Raw genomic sequence first — 20,514 nt, 5'->3', positions numbered from 1 at the left:
AGCTCGGTTGAACTGGACTTGGGGTGGGTGCTTTGGACACCCACCTGCTCCGTCCACCTCCTCTCCCTGCAGCGCTTTCGCAGCTTCTCTGGTGGGACTTCTGGGCTCTGCAGCAGCATTTCTTGACAACCGTTGGGTTATAGGGACTCTTTGTTTCTGGCTTCTCCTGGAGTGGAGTTACGATTTTTTTTCCTTGTGTTTGGAACACTTGGTGCCTGATTTGTAATCTGAACAGGTGACAGCTTTTAACATCCGTTTCACTGCTTTGAGTGCTGGTCAAATACTTGTTTTCAAAGACAGCGTCTTATTCTTGGAAGAACATTTTGCTTTTAAGATTTAAAATGCACAAAATTCAGGATTTATTCATCTTACAAGAAAAAGGCCAAACACACATGTCTTATCGTACAACTATACAAACATGCTATAGTGACAAATGAAAACCTGAATCACAACACAGAAAATAAAACCCCATTAGTATTTGCAGACAATATTTAGGAATATTGTCAATGTCTTCCTGCTTTTTAAAAAATCTGTTTTGCATATAAGGAAATGGCTTGGAATGTTCTATGCCGTAAGAATATTTTGAGTCCTACATACATGTGAAAATATTTTTTTTTGCTACACATATAGTCTTTTATTCCCATCACAGTGAAGAAAATTCAGTCAATAGGATTTTCTGGAGGCCATGCCGCCTGTAGTAGCTTAATGTACCTAGGCAAAGGATTGGGGCTTTAACATTTCTTTCTGTGATATTTTGTGACAGCTGAGCTATAGGACAGCTTTTCAAAAAAACAAGTGTCCACTAGATGCAGTGTGGCTCTAATTGGGTCTGGGCTGAAGAATTACCTGAAGCTTTGGTGGGTCCAAGTACACCCTCCTCTATCTCTACACTTCTCCGTGGGTGTCTGTGGTGGTAGGCTGCAGTGTGTGTGTGTGTGTGCACGTGCGCACGTGCGCGTGCACGCGCGTGTGTAGTGGGAGAACATAGTGATGACCAGAAGCACCAAATACTATAAAACAATGAGTTTGCAAAATGCAGTCGTATTTGAAGGGCCCTCGAGAGGTCCACGAATGGTGCTGGTGTCCGGTGGCTGCAGGGGCTCCTCCCTTCGACACACCTCCGGCTTCCGGGCCAGCGTGACACATGTCTTGGGGGAGCATATTGGCGGTGTGCCCTATGCCTGGATTTGCAGTCCTCGAACGGCAGTTTGTTCTAAATCCTTAAACCAGCCTCAAAGCTTTTCCTCTTGAATAGCTAAATTTATAGTTTAGAAGCTTGTAAACTACATTCTTTTCATTCGGCTGAAACTGTAGAGCCCTGTGTATTGCTGGTGGGTCATGAGGGTCAGATCACGGTCTGGCGGCGGCATGTGCGCTGTGTGACCTTCTGACATCACTTCGATCCTACTGGGCCGGAGGCTGGAAAGCGTCGAGCGCCACTGGAAGCGTTGCGGTAAGACGGTTCTTTGGTGGCTTGGAGCCTTAACGACTTTCTGTGGCCCCGTATTTTCCTCCTACAGTTAATTTTACTAACAGGAGTGCTCTCTCTTTCTCTCTCTCTTTTAAACTTAGTTTTATTCTTTTTTAAGTATCAATTTGAGAGAGAGAGCACAGGCAGGGGGAGGGACAGAGGGGAGGGAGAAGCAGGCTGTCTGCTGAGCAGGGAGCCCAACATGGGACTCGATCCCAGGACTCCAGGATCATGACCTGAGCCGAAGGCAGACACTTAACTGACTGAGCCACCCAGGAGCGCCCCCTCCCCTTCTCTTTATAAATGGAAGATCCGGTTTGGCATGGCTGGACAGCAAATCACGGGAGGTATCTTTTCCCTCCGATGGAAGGTTTTGTGATTCCCTCTGTAAAAATGGTTAATTTTATCCTCTCACTCTTGGCGTTCCAGGTTCTGAGATCACTGCTCAGCCTCAGATCTCAGTAATTCTTACTTTGACGGAGCCGACTCTCCACCCTTTGCTCCCTGGGCTCGGGGCGGGCGCCAGGACTTCCCGTTCTCCTTCCCCGGGTGGTGGCTGCCAAGCGCTAACTTGCTTCTGCCTGAGACGCAGCGGAAGACCGCAGATAGCAGATGCCGACACAGTGAGAGTTTGGAAATGGGAACCACAAGTGGGAAGACCGAGTAATCGGAACACAAACCATGGAAGGCAAGGGGGGAATTTAAAGGATTCACACACGTGTGTTGTACAAGGAACATTGCATTTTTGATTGGTTTTCCCTTAAAGGAATGCTGCCCTGATTTCAGAAATCACGTCCTGGCCATTCTCCTCTTCCTCTCGGCTGGCCGGTCGAGAGAGCTCTCAGCCCAGCATCTAAGAGTCCTGATCTCATCCATTTTGTCTATTTTGTCATCTATTTTGTGTGGACACACAAGGGAGCCTCTGCGCCCTTCGTGCATTCTGTTTGGTTAATGGACCGATCTGACTTGCTTGTTGCCCAAACTTCCAATTCATCTCCAACCAAACCCCAAATGCTTTCTCTTAGAGTCCAAATATTAGACTGAACCTCGGAATTTTATCACTGACTGAGTGGGAGTCGGGGACAGCTTCTGACTGTTGTCAGTAGGGTTAGTAACCAGCTGGTGTGCTCTCCAGCATGAAGAAAGCGCTTGATACAAGGAAAGTGCACTTAGGCTCTGAGCTAGTCCTCCAGCTGATTCCTCGACTGCTGCCTCCGCCTGCCTGACTCAACCGGCTTCAGCTCTGACTCTGACCCATGTCCTCTCACTCGTGCTAAACTCGTAAAGCAGAACGAGCCCCTGACCTGTCCCATGACACCGAGTGAAGCATGAGCTGTCTGCTCCCTGGTGCTGGGAGGGGCGGGCTCCAAAGGGACCCAGTATGCCTGTGAAAGGCCTGGAGCTGGGGCTGTCTGCGAGGCTTTGCTGGGCTCTGGTGTGGTGCGTGGTCTGCACGGGGCCTCTCAGTCTTGGTCTCTGCTGTATGAGCCATCGTATTGTCCTGGTCCACTCGCCACGGCCTCTTCTGACTGTGCCGATGCATAGTCGGCTGCCCGCCGGCTCCTGGCCCTAGTAGCCCTGTGGCCGCCCCTGCCCCCCTGGCCACGTGCCTCATAGGGGCGGCCTCCTGGCCTCCTGATTCTGCCCCCATTCCTTTTCAGACTCTGATTCTTTTCCTGGGCAAGTGACTTCCTCGCACAGAGGCTCTTCTGAAGACAGCCATTTTCTCCAATCTTCACACTTTGTGTACATTTCACTAGTACCTAAAACATGTCCTAGATACCTGTGCGCCAAGCAGTGTGCCCCGTGCTTAACTCACGTAGCTGCTCCTCAGGCTGCCTTCGTCAGCTTGATTTCCCCAGGGCTCCTTCCACCGCAGACTTCAAGGGAATGTCAGGAGGCGCCCCCCCGGGCTTTGCTACGGTGTTTGCGGCCGTGAGAGTGAGGGCCCTTCCTCCCTGCCTACTCGGCAGGCATGACCGTTCGGAGGGAGAGCAGTGATGGTGAGGAGAACCCCGGGGGATAATGGAAGAGAGACGGTGTGTATACTCAGTGTCCCTGGAAAGCCAACTTTACACCTAAGCCACAGAACCATCTCACCATGGCCACAGGAGGAAGACCACGGTATTCTCTCGTGCTGGTGACAGTGTCCCCTGAGGCTACCTCCTTCAAACCCCTTTGTGCGTCACTTTAGCACAAACCAAAGGGCTCTTCCTCAAGTTTCAGCCTCACTAAGTCAGCCTGGAGGGACAATGCTAGGCTTCCCTTGGGTCGAAAGCAAAACCACATACAACCTTTCAGAACCTCCACAGAGTGACGCCCTTCCTCACTTCCTTTTGTCCTTTCCCAGTCCAAAATGTCACAGCTATGAAAGGTGAAATTTTGGAAGGGGCACGTGCCAGCCCATGTGAGCAAACAGCCCATTTTGGGGCTCCGTGCTCTTGCCAAGACCACGCTTTGTCTCAATGCTCAAATTTTCCAGTGGAAGATTGCTTCCGATGTGCTGGCTGTGGTGTTATTGTCACGGATCATGTGTGCACGGTTCTAGAAATTGGGATGCCTGGCCGGATGAGAAAAGTGTGCAGTACTGTAGCTGGAGTATCTGGGAGCTTGAGCTTGAAAGTGGAGATGTTTTTAGGGAGGGGACAGATTATAGGGAAATGGGAACATTTCAGCCAGGCAATCCTGTTCATGGAACCACGGGTTCGGCTCACCAAGGGCTGAGGGCTGGGTCCCTGGGTGTACAGCATTGGGGTATCCAATCTGGCTGTCCAATCTGGCTCCCTGGGTGTACAGCATCCCTACCAGTGCTGCTCTCACCGCGTGGCCTTCACACGCCGCTCAGCAGGGGCTGCGGGGCTGACCTCAGTATGCGCTTCTGTGTGCACGTGAACTACGCGGGGAGACTGACCAGCACAGGGTCTGGGCCTTACGACCAGAAATCCCGACTCCTTTGGTCTGAAATGAAGCTAGCTGCGCCCACACTTCAAGAAACTTTGCCGGGCCTATGACCCCTCTGTTGTGTGTTTTGGGTTGCATTTGATTAATTACTAAGTGAGAATCAAGTGAGGTTGACTTTTTCAGATCTGAATCTCCCGTGCATGTGAGTGATGATTGCCTCGGGTGGTTTCTGTGTTCCTGATCTTCCAATCACGTGGGCTTGGTGGTGGTGGTACACCCTGTCCTGCAAGCTTCCTCTCCTCTAGAATGTAGCTCCAGGCCAAGGACAAGTTCAGTGTCACCTCCCTCTCTCTTTCTGTCAACAGGGAGGGGAAGACGTGTCTCAAGTCGCAAGGTAGGCTGTAAGGGGAGAGCGTGGTGGCTATGTTCTAACGTCCTGGGCTCTTTTCAAGCCCAGGAGGCTGGTTCTGGCACCTGCAATGTTTATAGCACCGGGTGCGTGGGAACTGGGGGCAGCCCTGCACCCCGTCTGATCACGGGAGGCAGTCTGATGTAGGGAAAGAGCTTTGGGAAAGGAGTCGGGACCTCTGCCAGCTCCGCAGGGAACTGGTATTGTCAGATAAGTTTGGGTTAAGCAAGGTGAAAGCTCATTTCTTTACTGCAGGAGGCCGGAGGGCCTTTGACATGTAATGGGTACTACCAACTTCAAAGCAAGAAATAGAAACAGTGTTTCCTAAACATATTTGAGCATGGGACCCTTTTATAACTGAGTAACCTACCGTGCCTTGCTGACAACAGTCCCTGACATGCCAGCCTCGAAGTTGCTGTCACAGCCCTTTCTCAGCCTGAGCCATTGATCCGTGGACTCTCTCTGGCTCGTCCTCTATCTTGGAGGAGGGGACAGCGTTCCTGGAGGGAATTCAGAGTTACTCGTGGTGTAACACAGAATGGCTGGAGGAGCCCCAAGCTGACTCCCACCTTGGGAAGTGGAAGGCATTTTCCTCCTCTTGGAACTAGAGATGATTCATCGAAGAACCTGTGGTCTGCTCTTAGCTGTCCAATCTGGGCGTGAGCAGCTCTTCAAGACTTCCCCTCCATTTCCGTTGTGTTCCGGAAGGCCCCACTTGTCACACAGGATCTGATTCCTTTCCACGGTTCTCTAGATCCCACCGGTGGCCACGTGGGATGGGGTTCAGCCTGGCTGGTCTGAGGGGTGATCTCGAGCCTGGATGGAGTTAGCATGGGTAGGTAGGTACCCCTGGCTGGGCTTTTCTCCTTCTGTTTGCAAAGCACTGTCAGAGGATTATTGCCTCCAATGTCACTGAGGTCCCAGTGCCTGCACCTGATGGAAGGCAGGCCAGGCCTAGAGGGGGCCTTTGCCGGAAGGCAAGCAAAACACTAACAAGAAATGTGAAAACTAGCCACACACAGACATTTCACTTGGTTATCTAAGGCAGGGGAGCAAGCATGTGGGCAGGCAGGGTGATGTGATGCCTTTAGGGCATGATCTGAGGAACCTGGAGGCTCTCAAAGGCCCACCACTGAGTTGGCTGACGCTGGAATGTCATGATAAAGGGAGGGGGACATGTATACATACTCGGTTCCTGGGTCAAAGGCATTTAGAGAGTATATTCTCAGGCCCTCCATTCTGTTCCCATCGGGAACCAAGGCTGAGAAGGAAGGTGAGACAGGAGAAGGGCGAGTGGAACGGAGCACTCCCCTGTCCCAGCCCCGGCTGGCTTAGTCCGAGAACAGGCTGGCAAAGGACTTCCTCAGGTTGCGGATGGTTTCGGCCTTGGCCTCGTCTTCACTTGGGGTCCCGCGCTGGGAAGCATCAGATGTGCTGAGGCTGTTAGTCAGGGACTGGGATTTGCTGAAACAGAAAGGTGAGGGGGGTTGGGGGGCGACCGGGCCTGGGACACCAGTCGCTGCGGCTTGCCTGGAAGCCGGCTAGGTGAACCCAGTCATCACAATGATGCGATGACCGGAAACGAGGCATCCCAATGCTTACGTGATGCTAAATGCATGACACACAGCCTTTCACCCGTGCAGTGGTGATTGGTGCAGAAATCGGGGCTCACACCAGGTAACTGGGGAGCGCCCAAGGCTGACGTTCTGCCCACTAAGCCAGGCTGCTCAGAGGGCAGGTGTTCCCAGCCGGCACCTCCGTGCACAGACCCGTGTGGCCAACTGTGAGTTTTCTGGATTGGCATCAGGCTGTGGTGGCTCCTCCTGTCCTTCCTCACACTAGTTGGGGAATCAGGAGGCCCGTGTCCTGGACCCCGCTCTGCCATCTGCCCCCTCGGCCTCGCCAAGTGACCTGCAGCTCAGGGCCTCCTTCGATGAAAAGGACATGGATGTAAGGAGAGCCAGTCGAGCTCACCCCGGGCCGCTTCTCTCCCACTCGGGCCTTCAGTTCCCACCTTTGCCCTGAAGCCTTTACTACTGATTTCCGCCCGCCTCGGGATTCTCAGGGTGCCCCTGTTTGAGCCTTGGTGCCAGCCTAAGTCTTGCTGATGGGGCCGTGGAGATGGATGTAACTGGGGCCTTGCTCTCAGGAGGCCCACCCTCTGGTGGGGGTGACACACAGAAGAGCTGCTGTAAAAAGGCCAAAGTGCGAGAAAGTTCCGCACAGCCTTGTCATCACCATAAAACCCCAATCCTCTCCTAAATGGGGACCATCCTGTACCCCTTGCTTATCCCGCAAGGGCCTTGTCCAGAACTAGGTGCAGACTGGGGATCTGGTAAATACTGGCCGACTTGAACTGAAACAAATAAGCAGTAAATCAGGAGTTTCAGTGTTTTTAGCTGGATTGCTATAGGGTTGGTGCTTACTATCCCCAGTTCCAAAGCCCCCGCCTGTCCTGGGATGGGCTGAGTAGAGAAAGGCTGTCTTAGATACATCTATTAATTGCCAGACGCATTCTAAGCACTAACTGTGTGTAAACCCATTTTAATCTTCGTAATAACCCTGTGGGGTAAGTACTATTGTCTCCATCGTGCGTGTGAGGAAGTTGAAGCACAGAGGGGTTGAGCCATGTTTCTGAGGTCACACAGCTTTTGCAGGGGGAGAGCTGGCATTCGAAACTAGGTGGTCTGACTCTGGAATCTGAGCTTTCAACCACGGGTCATAATTCCCAAGGTACCTCTTGCTAATACCTATCAAGTTCAGAATGCCTTTCTCCTTGGATCCAGCAACAGCCTTGCTGGCATCTTCTGTACGGCTGATCCTGCATATGTGAGAAGCAATGCATATGCAAGGTTATTCCCTGTAGCCTTCTCCGCAAGAGCAAATCAAATTTCTGTTTGCGGTGGAAGGGTGGAAGCTCTACAGAGGAATACGTACGACACAGCTGTGAAAAGGAAGCATTTTCAGTGAACTGATGGATGAAATTTAGGGTTTATTGTTAAACGTGAAAAGCAAGGATGCTGGGGTGGATAGGAAGCACTACCATTTGGAAAAAGTGGGGCTGGGAACCAACATGTATTTTTGTGTTTGTGTGAGGAAACATGGGAGGGGCGCACAGGGAGCTAAGAAGAGCGGTCACCTCTGGGGAGCAGGGGGCAGAAGGTTCTGGATGGGAATGAGGTGGGAGGAAGATGTTTCATTGTGTACCTTTGCTATTGTTGATATCTTTTAGATCTCTGGGCCACGTGAATGGATGACTCATCAAACACATTACGGTTAGCCCGATCTGCGTACTGGCCCTGTGCTCAATCCTGGCTCCTCCGCTCACCAACAGTGGGAACTCTCGCAAGTTATTCATCTCCTCCTCATATGTAAAATGTGGATAATAACAGTTACTAACTACTAAGCTGTGAGAATTGACGAATAACCCCAATTAAGCTGTGAGAATTGACGAATAACCCCAATTAGGTGAAGTACTTGGCATGTAGTAAGTAAGCAAGGGCTGCTGGGAGTGAGGCTATGCTTATCGACATCAGTGCTTGGCACTGAAGGAAGGGAGGGGCTTTCCCAAGAAAAACACATCTGGGACCTCTCTGACCTCAAACTGAGGGAAAGGCTTGAGAGGAAAGGGGACACGTATGTGTGTCATGATGAGTTGTTTACAAACATGGCATGACAGCTCCCCCCATGCCTGGGGTCTAGCCTTTCCCAGCATGGCTTGGCAGGCCCTCCTACCAAGGGTCTCTTTGGCCATGTGAGTTGCTTTGACCAAAAGCATGTAGTGGGATGAAATGACCTTGTGTGCCTTCAAAGCTGGGCCTCAAGAGGCCTTGAAGCTTCTACTTGTGCTCTGTGGGGATGGAATTCTACCATGTGAGGAGGGGGGACTCAGCCTTCTGGAGGTTGTGGCCCATGAAAGAGAGAGAGAGAGGTCCAGCTGACAGCAGATGTGTGTGTAAAGCCCTCTTGGACCATCCAGCCCCAGTGAAGATGCCAGATAACCGCAGCCATATGGATGATCCCAGGAGAGTAGGGTTGCTAGATTTAGTAAATAAAAACACAGGATACCCAGTTAAATCTGAATTTCAGATGAAGAACATACTTTTTAAAGTATAAGTATAGCCCATTCAATTTTGAGGATATACTTATACTCAAAATTATTCATCACTTGTCTGAAATGCAACTCTAACTGGGCATCCTGTATTTTATCTGGCAACTCTGTAGGAGAGACAAGAAGAACCTCCCAGCGGAGTCAAACTCAGCATAGACGGCTGAACCAAAAAACTACGAATACAGAAAGTGGCTGTTTTCTTAAGCTACTCTTTCAGGGAGGTTTGTTATGCAGCAAGAGATAACTGGTGTGTGTGTGTGTGTGTAGGGGTGTGTGTGTGTGTGTGTGTGTGTGTGTGTGTGTGTAGGTGTGTGTGTGTGTGTGTGTGTGTGTCTGGAGGACGGCAGTGGGAGCTATGCTGTACTCTGACCTCCTGAGCCCCGCCGGCCATCCAAGTTCCATCTTCTAGGCTTCGGACCATTTAAAATCTGGGTGAGGCCCTCTGCCTTTGAGTCCCGGTCCTGAGTCAGCCCAGCTCTGCCCCCAGCCCAGCTCCACCCTTGACCCTACCCAATCCCAGAGCACTTACTTGAGATGAGGATGAGGTGGTGCTGGCTTCTTGGACTCTTCACCCTGTTGGGAGACGCTTCGGCCTTGAACGGGGGGCCGGGCCTGGGAGGTGAGGGGGGCGCCTGGCTTGGAGGCCTGGTTTGGAGACGTGCCACTGGATGCCCGGGACAGCTGCGGAGAGCCTGGTGATCTCTGCTGCGGAGATCCGGATTGTGGGCTCAGGGGCTGCTGGCCTTGCGGGGAGAGCCGCTGCTGGGACGGGCTTCCGGATCGCACAGGCGCCTGGGTCGGAGTTTGGCGAGGGCCCCCTACAGGGGGAAAGATGATGATGGTCAAGTTTTTAAGATAAACCTTGTTGCTTCAAGGATGTCCATTACAGTTTTTTATAACAGTGAAAAGCTGAAAACAATATAAATGCCCAATTGCACAATTGATCAACATTAAGATACAGCTATATAATGGAATATACTGTGGCCATTATATATTGTGGCAGAATCATAGTAAATGACAGAACATCGTTGATAATATGTGCTGAATATATACCGCAGAACAAAAAGGCAGCTTACAAAATAGCAGGTACAGACTTATTCCATTTTAGCACACATGTATGGATGTAGCTCCATAAAACATGAAGACTGGAAAGTTGTCCCCTCGAACCAGTGTGTCTCTAATTTTAATGTGCACACGAATCACTGGGGGATCTTGTCAAAATGAAGATTCTGATACAGTAGGTACGTAGGTACGGGAGGGAGAGTGTTGTGGACTGAACTGTGCCTCACCCCCCCCATTCATACTTTGAAGTCTTCACCCTCAAGGTGAGTGTATTTGGAGATAGGGCTTTAAAGGAACAAATTATTGTTAAATGATGTCATAAGGGTGGGGCCCTAATCCAATAGGACTGGCGTCCTTAGAAGAGAGAGAGACACACACACAGGTAGAGGGCCACACGTGGAAAGGCCATGTGAAGACACAGTAAGAAGGTGCTGTGCACAAGCCATGGAGAGAACTTTCAGCCCCGTTGGCACCCTGACCTTGGACTTCAGCCTCCAGAAGGGAGAGAAGATAATTGTCTTTTGTTGAAGCCACTCCATCTCTGGCATTTTGTTACGGAGGCCCACGCAGACCGCTACTGGCAGGCTCTGGGGTTCTGTGTCTCCGACAAGCTCCCAGGTGATCCTTCTGCTCTCCATGCTTTGAGTAAGAGGCATGGCTCAATGACTATGAAAGCGGTGGGGTTAATTCTCTTCCTATTGCTCACTGATGTTTTCCACACTGAAGATGTATTGTTTTTGAGACAATGAATTATCCCGTACTTTCCAATAGCTCTTTAAGCTTTTCGAAGAACTTTCAAAGACATGTATGTCATTTGCTCTAGGGAGGGTCTGGTAGGGAAGACGCCATCCTTCTCAAGGGGAAATGCACACTGAGTGCGCCCAGGGTCTCCCAGCCAGTAGGGGTAGCCACAGGAAGCTCATGGGGTCTTGGCTTCTCCCTCTCGCTGCACAGAGCCTTCAGGGACAAGCAAAGGGGCATCGTAAGCTTGGGGACATTTTAGGCACCCAGAAATGACTTCAAGTGGAACTCCAAGGCCTCAGGCACGCAAGGCGCTCTCTCCTCACTCTGGAAGCCTGAGAGTATTGGGGATCCGGACTGTGAATTGCATCTTGCCCAAGCAGACGATGCCCTGCTCCTGGGAGAGTGGGCAGCACCATGGTTGTCCTCGTCTGGCTTTGTTGAGATAACTTCAGACAGGTGAGGACACTGGGAGTTCAAAGGGATTGGCGCCTGTCTCTGGGGCCCTTTCATAATGCGTATTCCGCTCATCTGCCCTCCCCAGGTCTTACTGAACACAGTATACCCTGAACCTAGGGCTGGGTAGCCGGGCAGCAGGCATGGTCCCCATTTTTCAAAGAGGCTGAGCCCCAGATATACTGTGACTTGCTCAAGCTGTCACTTCTATTCAGAGAGCCAAGATTCAAGCTTAGCTCTCTTTGACCCAAAAGCCCCGTTTCCATTTTTTCCTTAAAAACAACAATAACAAAAAAACCCCAAACCCCACAATATGCCATGCAGGGCTGCCCTCAGTCCTCACATCTTTGTGCAAATGAAGAAAAGGTGCTATCCTCCAGGGGTGGACCCTCTGAGCCAGGTGCAGGAGGAGCTGCCCCCCTCCCCACGCCCCCACCCCTCACAACCCAGGCCATGTCATCCCAGCCCGCACCTTTGCAGATGGCACGCCCTGCATGTCTGGTGGCTGCTGCACCACACTCGTGGCACCAGGAGCCTGGGGGCGTAACTCCATTGTGGTTTTAACTTGCTATGGGGCCATGAGTAAGTCCCTTTTCTCTGGATTTCTGGGCCCTCGTCTATAAAATGAGGCCCTCAGAGCAGCCACTCCACAGCCCCAACCCCCGCCCCACCCCCGCCCACGGTCGTTCTTGGGAGCCCCGGCAGGACCTCCGACACTGGACTGGACGGCAGCAAAGAGGAAGCAACTGGCGGCACATGGCCTTGATTTGCTGTGCACTCGCCTTTGTCACCATCTGTCCCAGGAGCTCGGAGGGCCCAGAAATCTCAAACCCAAACAGCTCAATAAATGAAGCAGGCAAGTATCCAAAAACCTCAGGGCAGCCCGAGCAGACTGCTACTTTAAATTTTTAAAAACATTTTCCCCTTGAGATACAAACCTAGGTCGGAAGATGCAAGCTAAAGGAGATAAGGATCGACACTACAGACGTGGCCGTGGCCGTGAAGGTGACAACAGGGAGGAGCAGGGGCCTGAGGCAAACGGGGAGTCCTGCTGTCCCAGGGAGCCCGTGGGATCCACAGTGGGGATACTGGCTGAGGAGGAACCCAGGCCCCTGGCTTCCAGAGCTTCTGCTCTATCCAGAGAACCTGAAATCCAGAGATTCGTGCCAGAGTTTCTGATTTCTAAATGCTGGCTTACTCTCGTGTGTTTTAAACCCACTTCTGGTCAAAGGAAACCTCTGTTTTCTACTTTTATCTCAAGTTGTCCTGTCCTCACCCCCATCCTAGGGCCAATAATATCTTGGAAAAACCTGAATCCTCATTCATTCATTTATTTATTAACTATTTGTCGAATCCCACTTAGACACCTGGGCTTCCTCAAGAGACACTCATTTCTTTTAGCATCTTGGCAAAGCAAACAAGTTAGTATTTTTAATTTCAGCACATACAAAAACCCGTTAACTTATATATAGAAAGTATTTGCCCAAGCTCAGGATTGGTGCTAAAAAATTATGAGGTTCTTTAAAAGAAAACTTCACTTTTTACGATGAGTTCAAACAAACAAGTTAATAATGTGATCCTGTTATTTTGGGAACTCAGTGAACGCATTGTTTTTTAATTAGCCTTGTTATTTTTAATCTGAATGTTAATTCAATAAGCATTTGCTTTAATTATCTTAATTGGTTTTCAATTGATTGTTTTTCAACTCACTAAAAGTGTGTTTAGCCCCATGTCCCTTAAAATAATATCTCTTTATCAAGCATGTCTGTACTCTGGGCGGGAGAGGAAACCAGAATACAGTAGCCCTCTGTTTTAAAAGTGCTCTGTTCAAATGTGTTTTAAAAAGTAAGTCCTGGGGCAGAGCGGGGAAGAAGAGGGCAGGGCGGAGGCACAGCCAGGAGCCTGGCAGGGGGATGAATAAATTATTTTTGAACATTTATAACGATGGAATTACCGCTAGGCAGGAGGGTAGTGGGGCTGCTTTCCTTCTAAGGGTGGTTAACAGTAATGATCATTAAGAACAACATGGATAGTTTAATTGTTAATAAGACACACATTGTTGATAGTAAGTGTTTAACCGTGAGAGTTAGATAGCTAGTTATTCCTAGTAAACTAACCTAACACCTGCTGGGCCTTACCACCCCCCCCCCCCGGGGCACCTTGCTAGCTGCTTCGGCTGCACTGCCCGTGGACAACTCCCCATAACCCCCCAGGGCAGCGGTTATACCGCTGGGGAGACCAAGGCTCAGAGAAAAGACGTGACTTTCCTAAGGCTTAAGGGTACTGAGATGCGGAGGAGGATTCAAAACCACATCTATGTGCCTCAAGAAGAATCCTGACATCCAAGTGCATAGTGATAGAAGTTATGCAATTTCCCTTTTCTTAATTACTTTCTGCTTTTCTGAGAAGAGACACAGACACAGGAAACATGGACAGGGCACTTTATCTGAGACCTGTGGGAGGCGAAGCTATTTAATGTCCAAGGCTGATTTTTTCCAAGAAGCAATGAGTATGTTACTTTAATCAAAGTGACTGGAAAGGCCACAATGTGAGAGTAAAGCTTTTTCTTTCTGATAGGTTCTAAGCTGGCCCTGGAGCAGTGAGTGCGCCTGGAAGGTTCTGTCTGTGAGGGAGGCGGAGGGGCATGGGTGTCCCCCCAGGCCTGTGCAGGGGAACACCCAGGCGGTGACATTCCGTGAGAAAGTTACATCCTGTCATCACTAGCGGATCGTTCTCTACTAAGTGGTGGCATTTACACAGTAATGCTGGCAGAGTTTTTGAGGAAGAATTTCCATCAACAAAGTCATATATAATGTTCCGTGTTTCTTTCTCTCCCACTCTGGCTGCTTGGCTCGTAAATCTACAATCAGGCACCACCAGTGGGTAAGAAATGGACACTTCCTCAAAGATCTGAAAAGCCAGACGTATAAACCTGCATTTTCTCACTGTGCTTCTTTGGGCAGAGCCTCCACGTTCACCTCTGGGATAAAGAGGCTACTGATGTTTTCACTGGGGAGTGCTTGGGAGACAAAGGAGAAAAAAAAAAGTGGGGGGGTGGATAGATGAGAAAGTCCCTCACTGGGGGCCTAGCACAGCTGAGGTACTCAGCAAATTCCCCTGTCTCCCCGTCCTTCCTGTCGGAGTTGAAGGGGGTGACAGACATCACAGGCTCATTTGTCCCGCACGCAGAGGGAGTGCCCATATTCTGTGGACACAGTACTAAGATGGATTTTTCCAGAGTGCCTTCTGGAGACCATCACACATGGACCCCTGAGGGCGTTTCAACATCCTTGTATAATCTCCCTTGGTGACTTGTTGTGGCTCTTACCTTGTGTAGGTGGCCGTGGCTGGGGCTGTCCAAGCAGAGGTCCCATGTGGGCCGGCCCGGGGGATTTTGCTGGTTTGGACTGCGGAGCCTAGAGCAGGAGAAGAAAGAAGCCTGCTGCGATTGCCACAGCCCTCTGCTTCCTGGGTGGGAGGGCAGGGCTTACAAAGATCCTGTTATCACTGAGGTAAAACTTCCGTAAGGCACACGATTCTTACGAGTGCACCATCATGACCCTTTATGTGTGCATACATCTGTGTGGCCACCACCGGGATCCGGACAGAACATTCCGGTGGAGAAGGCTGCCCCCCACACCTTCCCAGCCAGCAACCCCCTCAAGTATAACCACCATTCCGACAGCTATCACCATAGATCTGTTTTTGTGGGGGGCAAGGGGGTAGCAGGTTTTGAGACTTGCTTTTCCAGAAAGCGGAGAGCTAGCAGATTCTTTGGAGAACGATCTGGTAATCTGCGGTGAGGACCATGGAAGGGAGCTGTGTGGGAGCTTTTGAGGTTGGGGGATGGAGAGACAGAAGACACAGTAATCTCTATTGACTGTTGTCTTGGGAACACACAAAGGGCATGTGTGTACACAGACCCACGCGTGCATGCACACAACAACACACGCCCACACGCACCCGCCGCTCCCTGCTCAGGCCCCGAATGGAGGGCACAGAAGGGACAACCGACTTCTTACATTAATAATCTCTGCCTGCAGGTGCTGTCAAGGCAAGATTTCTCTACCTGTGACGGTGGAAGGAGGAAGGTCTCAGAGCCTCTGAAACTTCCCTGCGGGTGCTGGGGTGCGAGCTCACATGCCCAGCCTCCATCCACACCCCACTCCTTTCTCCCCAGGCTGGTTCCATTCTAGAACTATCTCCTTTGGATCCAGGGACTCCCCAGTCCCAGATAGCCCAGTATTTCTCACAGGTACAAAGTCTCCTGTGCTCCTGAGAACCTTACCCAAGGCCTCAGGGGCGAGGGCACTGTGCCACCCGGCATCAGGAGCTGGCTCATTTTGGAGATGACGAGGTCAGCCATCAGCTGTCTGTCCTCTTCCACGTGCTCCCCAATCAAGGGCATTGAGCTGTCCATCACCTGTGGGAGAGAAAGGAGGCCTGAGGGAACCCCATGCCAGAGTAGCCGGGCAGCCCGGAGGGCAGTGCGTGTCCCTGGAGGGCTGGCTCAGGGCTCGGGACAGAAGCGACCACTAGATGGTGATGTTCTCCCGGCAAACACCTTGCCCAGCGCCTCCAGCCGGGAATGGTTCCCACGGAGACACCCAGATCCCGCAGTTCCGTGGAATCAGCTCTCGGGATTTAGTTCAATTCAGCCTACATTTGTTGGGCTACAGAAATGTGACCAAGGGCCAGGAAGCCTTTGCTGACCTTTTCTGCTCTTTTCTTTGGGGGAGTCAGTCTCTGCCCCCTCCTTTCCCACCTTGGCTCCTGCCCAGGCTGCGGGGCCTACCTCCTAAACTTTGGCCCAAGGTCAAGGCTTTCCACAAAGCTGGAAGCAGTGAAGGTGGGGGCTCACTTATGACCAAAAATGACCTGGGCCAGAGCTGACCCTGTGTTCAGAGAGAAGAGGGATGAGGAAAGGCCTGTTCTCAGGGGCTCTGGCAGACCATGTGCCTGGAGAGAAACACATTCCACAGGGAATGGCCTGCTTCTCGAGGAGACGAAGTGCTTATGTTGGAAGGGGTCCTGACATATTACATTTGCTCATCCGCTCTTTTTGCAGATGGGGAAACTGAGGCCTAGGGATGGGAAGCAACTTGGCCAAAGTCACACAAGGCCAACCACGGGTGCTTTTCCCAGGCACGGGCATCTGTGGACGGTCTGGAAGGGCAGTGAGGCCCAGGCAGGCATTCTCTTCCCTCCTCCACTGTGGGAATCCGGGCCTGTTCCCCCACCCCACGGCCATCAAATGCACAGCCTTGTTTCCCCTTTTCCCAAGCTCTGGACTCACCAGGTTCTCTCTTCCCACCAGGTCTTTATCTATGCCCATTCTCTCTGGTCGCTCTTCATTGAATTCCTTTTCATCCTTCCCGGAACATGAAGCTAAGCCCTTCTTCTCTATCTGGGCAACTTCTAACCAGCTGCTCACCTATACTCCTCTTTGGAGAGCTAACACATGGTGCTGACATCTCCTGCTTACCTGTGTCTCTCCAACAGGACTATGAGTCCCTGAGGGCAGGGATGGGCCCTGGGTCAGGACTAGCAGACAGGTCCTCAATAGTTCCTACGACCGGAGAGATGGAAGGTCCCTGCGCTAAGTCCTGCTCATAGTGATCAGGATACCAGTGCGTGCTGTGTTTTATTGAGCACTCATTACGTGCCAGGCACTGTTCGAAGACTGAGTGTGGATGATCTCGGACCAATCTCAGAATAGCTCCTGGAGGCAGGTACTGTTACCATCTTCATCATCATGATGAGGAAACTGAGCGTCAAACAAGTAGTAAGTTCCAGGACACATGACTAGCAAGCCAGGGTCCTTCTGTTTCTCCCTGAGCACTGAAACAGCCCTCTGTGGTGAAAACCAGGAACGGGAACCTGGAATCCAAGCCAGTATTCTGCTCTAGACTTGCTGTGTGATCTTGAGCAGGTCATTTCCCCTGGGGGCCCATGTTTCCTCAAGTAAACTGGGGGGTTTGGGGGGCATTTAGGGGCCTGTGTGTCTAAAGCAGCCATGTGGTCAGGAGGCTGAGAAGCCAGTTCAAGGATGTGAATGTGGATTCTAGCACAGTCCTCGAACTGTCCTCAGTTGAGCTCCTTGAGGGTTGGGCCTGAGTCCTGAGTCCTCTCAGTGCCCAGCACACGGAGAGCCTCTTGGTCTATGTGGGCTGAACTGAGTTATAACTGTGGAATCTGTCTGGATGGACACAGGCCTGTCCTTCCTCCCCCTGACCCTACCCATCTTTTTCTGTTCTGGTTTCTGTTTCCTACACTTCCTGCAGTAGAAAACAGCCACCACAACAAACCTGAGGTCAGAGCATTTTGGAATCCCCATGGTGGACAAAGCCAAAGGAGGTGGATACTCTGGTCTCCCCAAGGAAACATTTTTCCAGTGAGCAACATCGTTCCCTGGACAGGCCATGGAGGACAAGGTCAAGGGTGTTTCCCCTGAGAATTCTACTGTGAGGATTTTCACAAAACATGTCATACAATTTTTATGTTCTCACCACAGAGGTGGCTGAAGAAAACAATATTTTTGGATCTCTTCTGTCTTTTTTACCTGACTGGGAAAAAATACCTTTTATCTTCCTGGTAGCGAGCTCCCCATCTCTTTACATCTTAACCCCACTGTAAACCCCAAAGCAAGGGGAACAACTCTGCAATGTTTCTGAGAGAAAAAACAATTTGAAAAGTCATCTTTTTTTCCCCCTGGAACATTTTGAGAAGTTGTTTACTTGTTTTTTAAAGTCCAAACCCACTAATTTTGCTTAAAAAAAAAAAAATGTAAGAGGTCTTTCATCCCTGACCCTCTGAATGTCTGGAGGCAGGGCGTCTGGGCCCACGAGTACAGTCTTTTGTTTCCTCAGAACAAATGTTGAGAAAACTCAAATAGGCAGGAGCTCTCAGGGCAGAGAGAATGCTAAACTCATGGGCGGGAGGGGAAGGGGAGTCAAGGAGCCCTTCCTCCATGACTGTTGTCCCCTCTCTGGATGGAAGCTCGAGATGGAGGCGTCCCTGCCGCCATGGCCACTGCTGGATTCCCATCACCCGGCTGGGGGCCTGGTGCCCTGTGCAGGGGCTCAGTAGCGAAGGACGGATAACTCCGTGTGTGCCACAGCTGAGCTCGAGTCTGCTGGTCCCTGTGAGGAGATGCTGACGCAGGAGGGCCGCGAGGGGTCTCAGGAGATGGAACGCCTTAGGCAGAGCGCCCTTGGTCCAACCCGGTCCAAAACCCCCAGGGCTTGCTCAGGAGGGCGGGAACTCGTGCTTCCAGGAGGCAGCCTGGCTTTGGCTCAGAAGCAAGCATGTGTGCAAGTAGTGCTCCTGGCCCCTCCGATACCACCTCCGAGAAGGGGTTCCTGAGGGGGGTGGTGGTTTCAGCTATGGTGGCTGCCAGAGGCAAAGTGGTTCCCAGACTCGAGAGGAGAGCTGTTTTCCAGAGCAGGACAGAACCTGCAAATACAGGACAGCTCATCCTGGGAGTTTTCTGGCCTCTCTGGGGAGGGCAGGGGTACCGTGTCCATCCAAGGGTGGCCCTTGCCCGGGGAGGGTGCCGATCCCTTCCTGGTGTGGCTGGCAGAAAGCATCAGGGCTCCTGCCCATGGAATCACCTGGCTCTGCCGTGTTGTGGGTCCCAGGGAGCCGTGCAGGCACGCGGGCCTGCAGGACGGGCTGGCTCCTGTGGTCGCCCAGCCATGTGCTTGCCATTAGCCGCCCACAAGCCGGGGCGGGGCCGGGGGGAGGCCGCAGGGCTCTCCCAAACGTGTCCTGGCCTTGTGTCAGCACCACCCATCCCCTGCGGTTTGAGAAGGCCATGGAAGGGGACCCCTGCAAGGGGTCATGGGGGTGTGGCCTTGGAGATGTGCAGCTGGGGAGAGAGGGGAGAACTCTGAGGCCAGAGGGGCATTTTCAGGGAAAAGCAGTGTGTGTGTGTGTGAGTGTGTGTGTGTGTGTGTGTGCTGCGGGGGTAGAGCAGGGGAGAGAGGTTGGGGTGCAGAGGGGGACGGTGGGACAGGGAAGGATGGGGGGGCAGTCCTGGAGGAGAGAGGGGGATGGTGGGATTAGGAAAAGCACAGAGGGGAGCTGTGGGGGGAGGGGAGACTGTAGGACCTGGAAAGGACATGGGGAGTCCTAGAGGAGACAGGGGGACTGTGAGATGGTCTGGGGGAAGCACAGACAGGAAGTCAGCAGGGGAAGGAGAGTGTGGGCTTAGAGGCACACGGGTAGGTGACCCTCCTGGAGGACGGCGGGCGGCAGTGGGCCTGGGCGCGGCATGGGCTGCAGGAGCGGTGTGGAGAGATTCTCTCTTTCCCTTCATCATTCCTTCCATTCACACCCCGGCAGTGCTCTGTCCCCTGTGCTCAGTGCCCTCCATGACTTGTTCGTCATCCTCTTTCCTCACCAGCCCGCACACCCCATGCCTGTCTGGGTCACAGCTCTGTCCCCAGAGCCACACCCATGCCTAGCCCTGGGGAGCCCCTAAGCACCAGTGTGCCGAAGGTACAGAGGACGGAATTTCTGCGTGGGTAGGGAAACGTGCCCTGTTTACAAACTTGGACGCGGGAGATTTCAGAGGCCCAATGGCCCACAGTCTTGCTGCCTCGTGGCCTGTTGCGCTCCCCCTCCCCTTAGGCCCAGGGGTCGTCAAACGTCGTGTCGAGCTCAGAGGCTTGAGATGCGGCAGAGATTGGGGATGGGGAGATGTGTGAGGCCGGTGGGTGAGAAGCCTCTGCGAGTCGGCCGCATGTGCCCAGACCCCCAGGGCTAAGGACAGAGCCGACCACGCTGGAGACCGCACGTGGATTTTGTCCCTCCGGCACGCCTGTCCTCACCTCAATGATGTAATCTCTGCCATCCTTGCTGTGGACGGCCTTGACGGCGCAGATGTCCAGGCCGCCAAACATTTCTGAGCAGCTGTCCACCCACAGCCTGTACCTGCAGGACGGATAGACAGACAGTGAACATCGGGGGAGGGAGCAGGAAGGGGGAGCAGAGGGAGAGAGACAGAGAGAGACAGAGAGAGAGACACGGACACATGGATAAACAGGCCACAGGACAGGGAGAGACGGGCGCATGCGTTCAGAGACGGACAGGTAAAATAACAAGAGACAGAGATGCAGCAAGACAGACAGAAGGGAAAGGGAGAGGCAGCGGGAGGGACAGAAGGGCGTACAAACAAAGCAGAGACGCAGATGATAGAGAGAGAGAGAGAGAAAGGAGAGGGACTAGAAAGGGAGCCAGGAAGCAAGAGAGAAAGAGGAAAGATGAGGGGGAGAAGGAATGAGAGGTGGCAGAGGTCTCAAGACCCAGCCCCTGTCCCCTCCGGACCCGGCTGGCTCGGTAGTAGTGGGGAGCTTGTCC

General features: G+C 52.1%; 1 protein-coding gene across 2 annotated transcripts in view; it reads right to left on the bottom strand.

The window, feature by feature from the left end:
• Positions 1-5,012: 5,012 nt before the first annotated feature.
• The window catches only part of SYN3 (synapsin III), a 447,511-nt gene continuing 432,009 nt past the window's right edge, over positions 5,013-20,514 (bottom strand). For both annotated transcript variants that reach the window (XM_004743091.3, XM_045083963.1), the window contains 5 exons: positions 19,986-20,088; positions 15,440-15,574; positions 14,480-14,567; positions 9,422-9,710; positions 5,013-6,245 (listed from right to left, as the gene is read on the bottom strand). In XM_004743091.3, coding sequence (XP_004743148.1) covers positions 6,113-6,245; positions 9,422-9,710; positions 14,480-14,567; positions 15,440-15,574; positions 19,986-20,088 — 748 coding nt within the window. In that variant the 3' untranslated portion in view covers positions 5,013-6,112. The remainder of the gene's footprint in view (positions 6,246-9,421; positions 9,711-14,479; positions 14,568-15,439; positions 15,575-19,985; positions 20,089-20,514) is intronic.

This window comes from Mustela putorius, unplaced genomic scaffold, assembly GCF_011764305.1.
Source record: "Mustela putorius furo isolate JIRA1106 unplaced genomic scaffold, ASM1176430v1.1 tig00000738_pilon_pilon_pilon, whole genome shotgun sequence".
NCBI classification, from domain to species: domain Eukaryota; kingdom Metazoa; phylum Chordata; class Mammalia; order Carnivora; family Mustelidae; genus Mustela; species Mustela putorius.
This window is presented reverse-complemented; position numbering and strand designations above follow the sequence as displayed.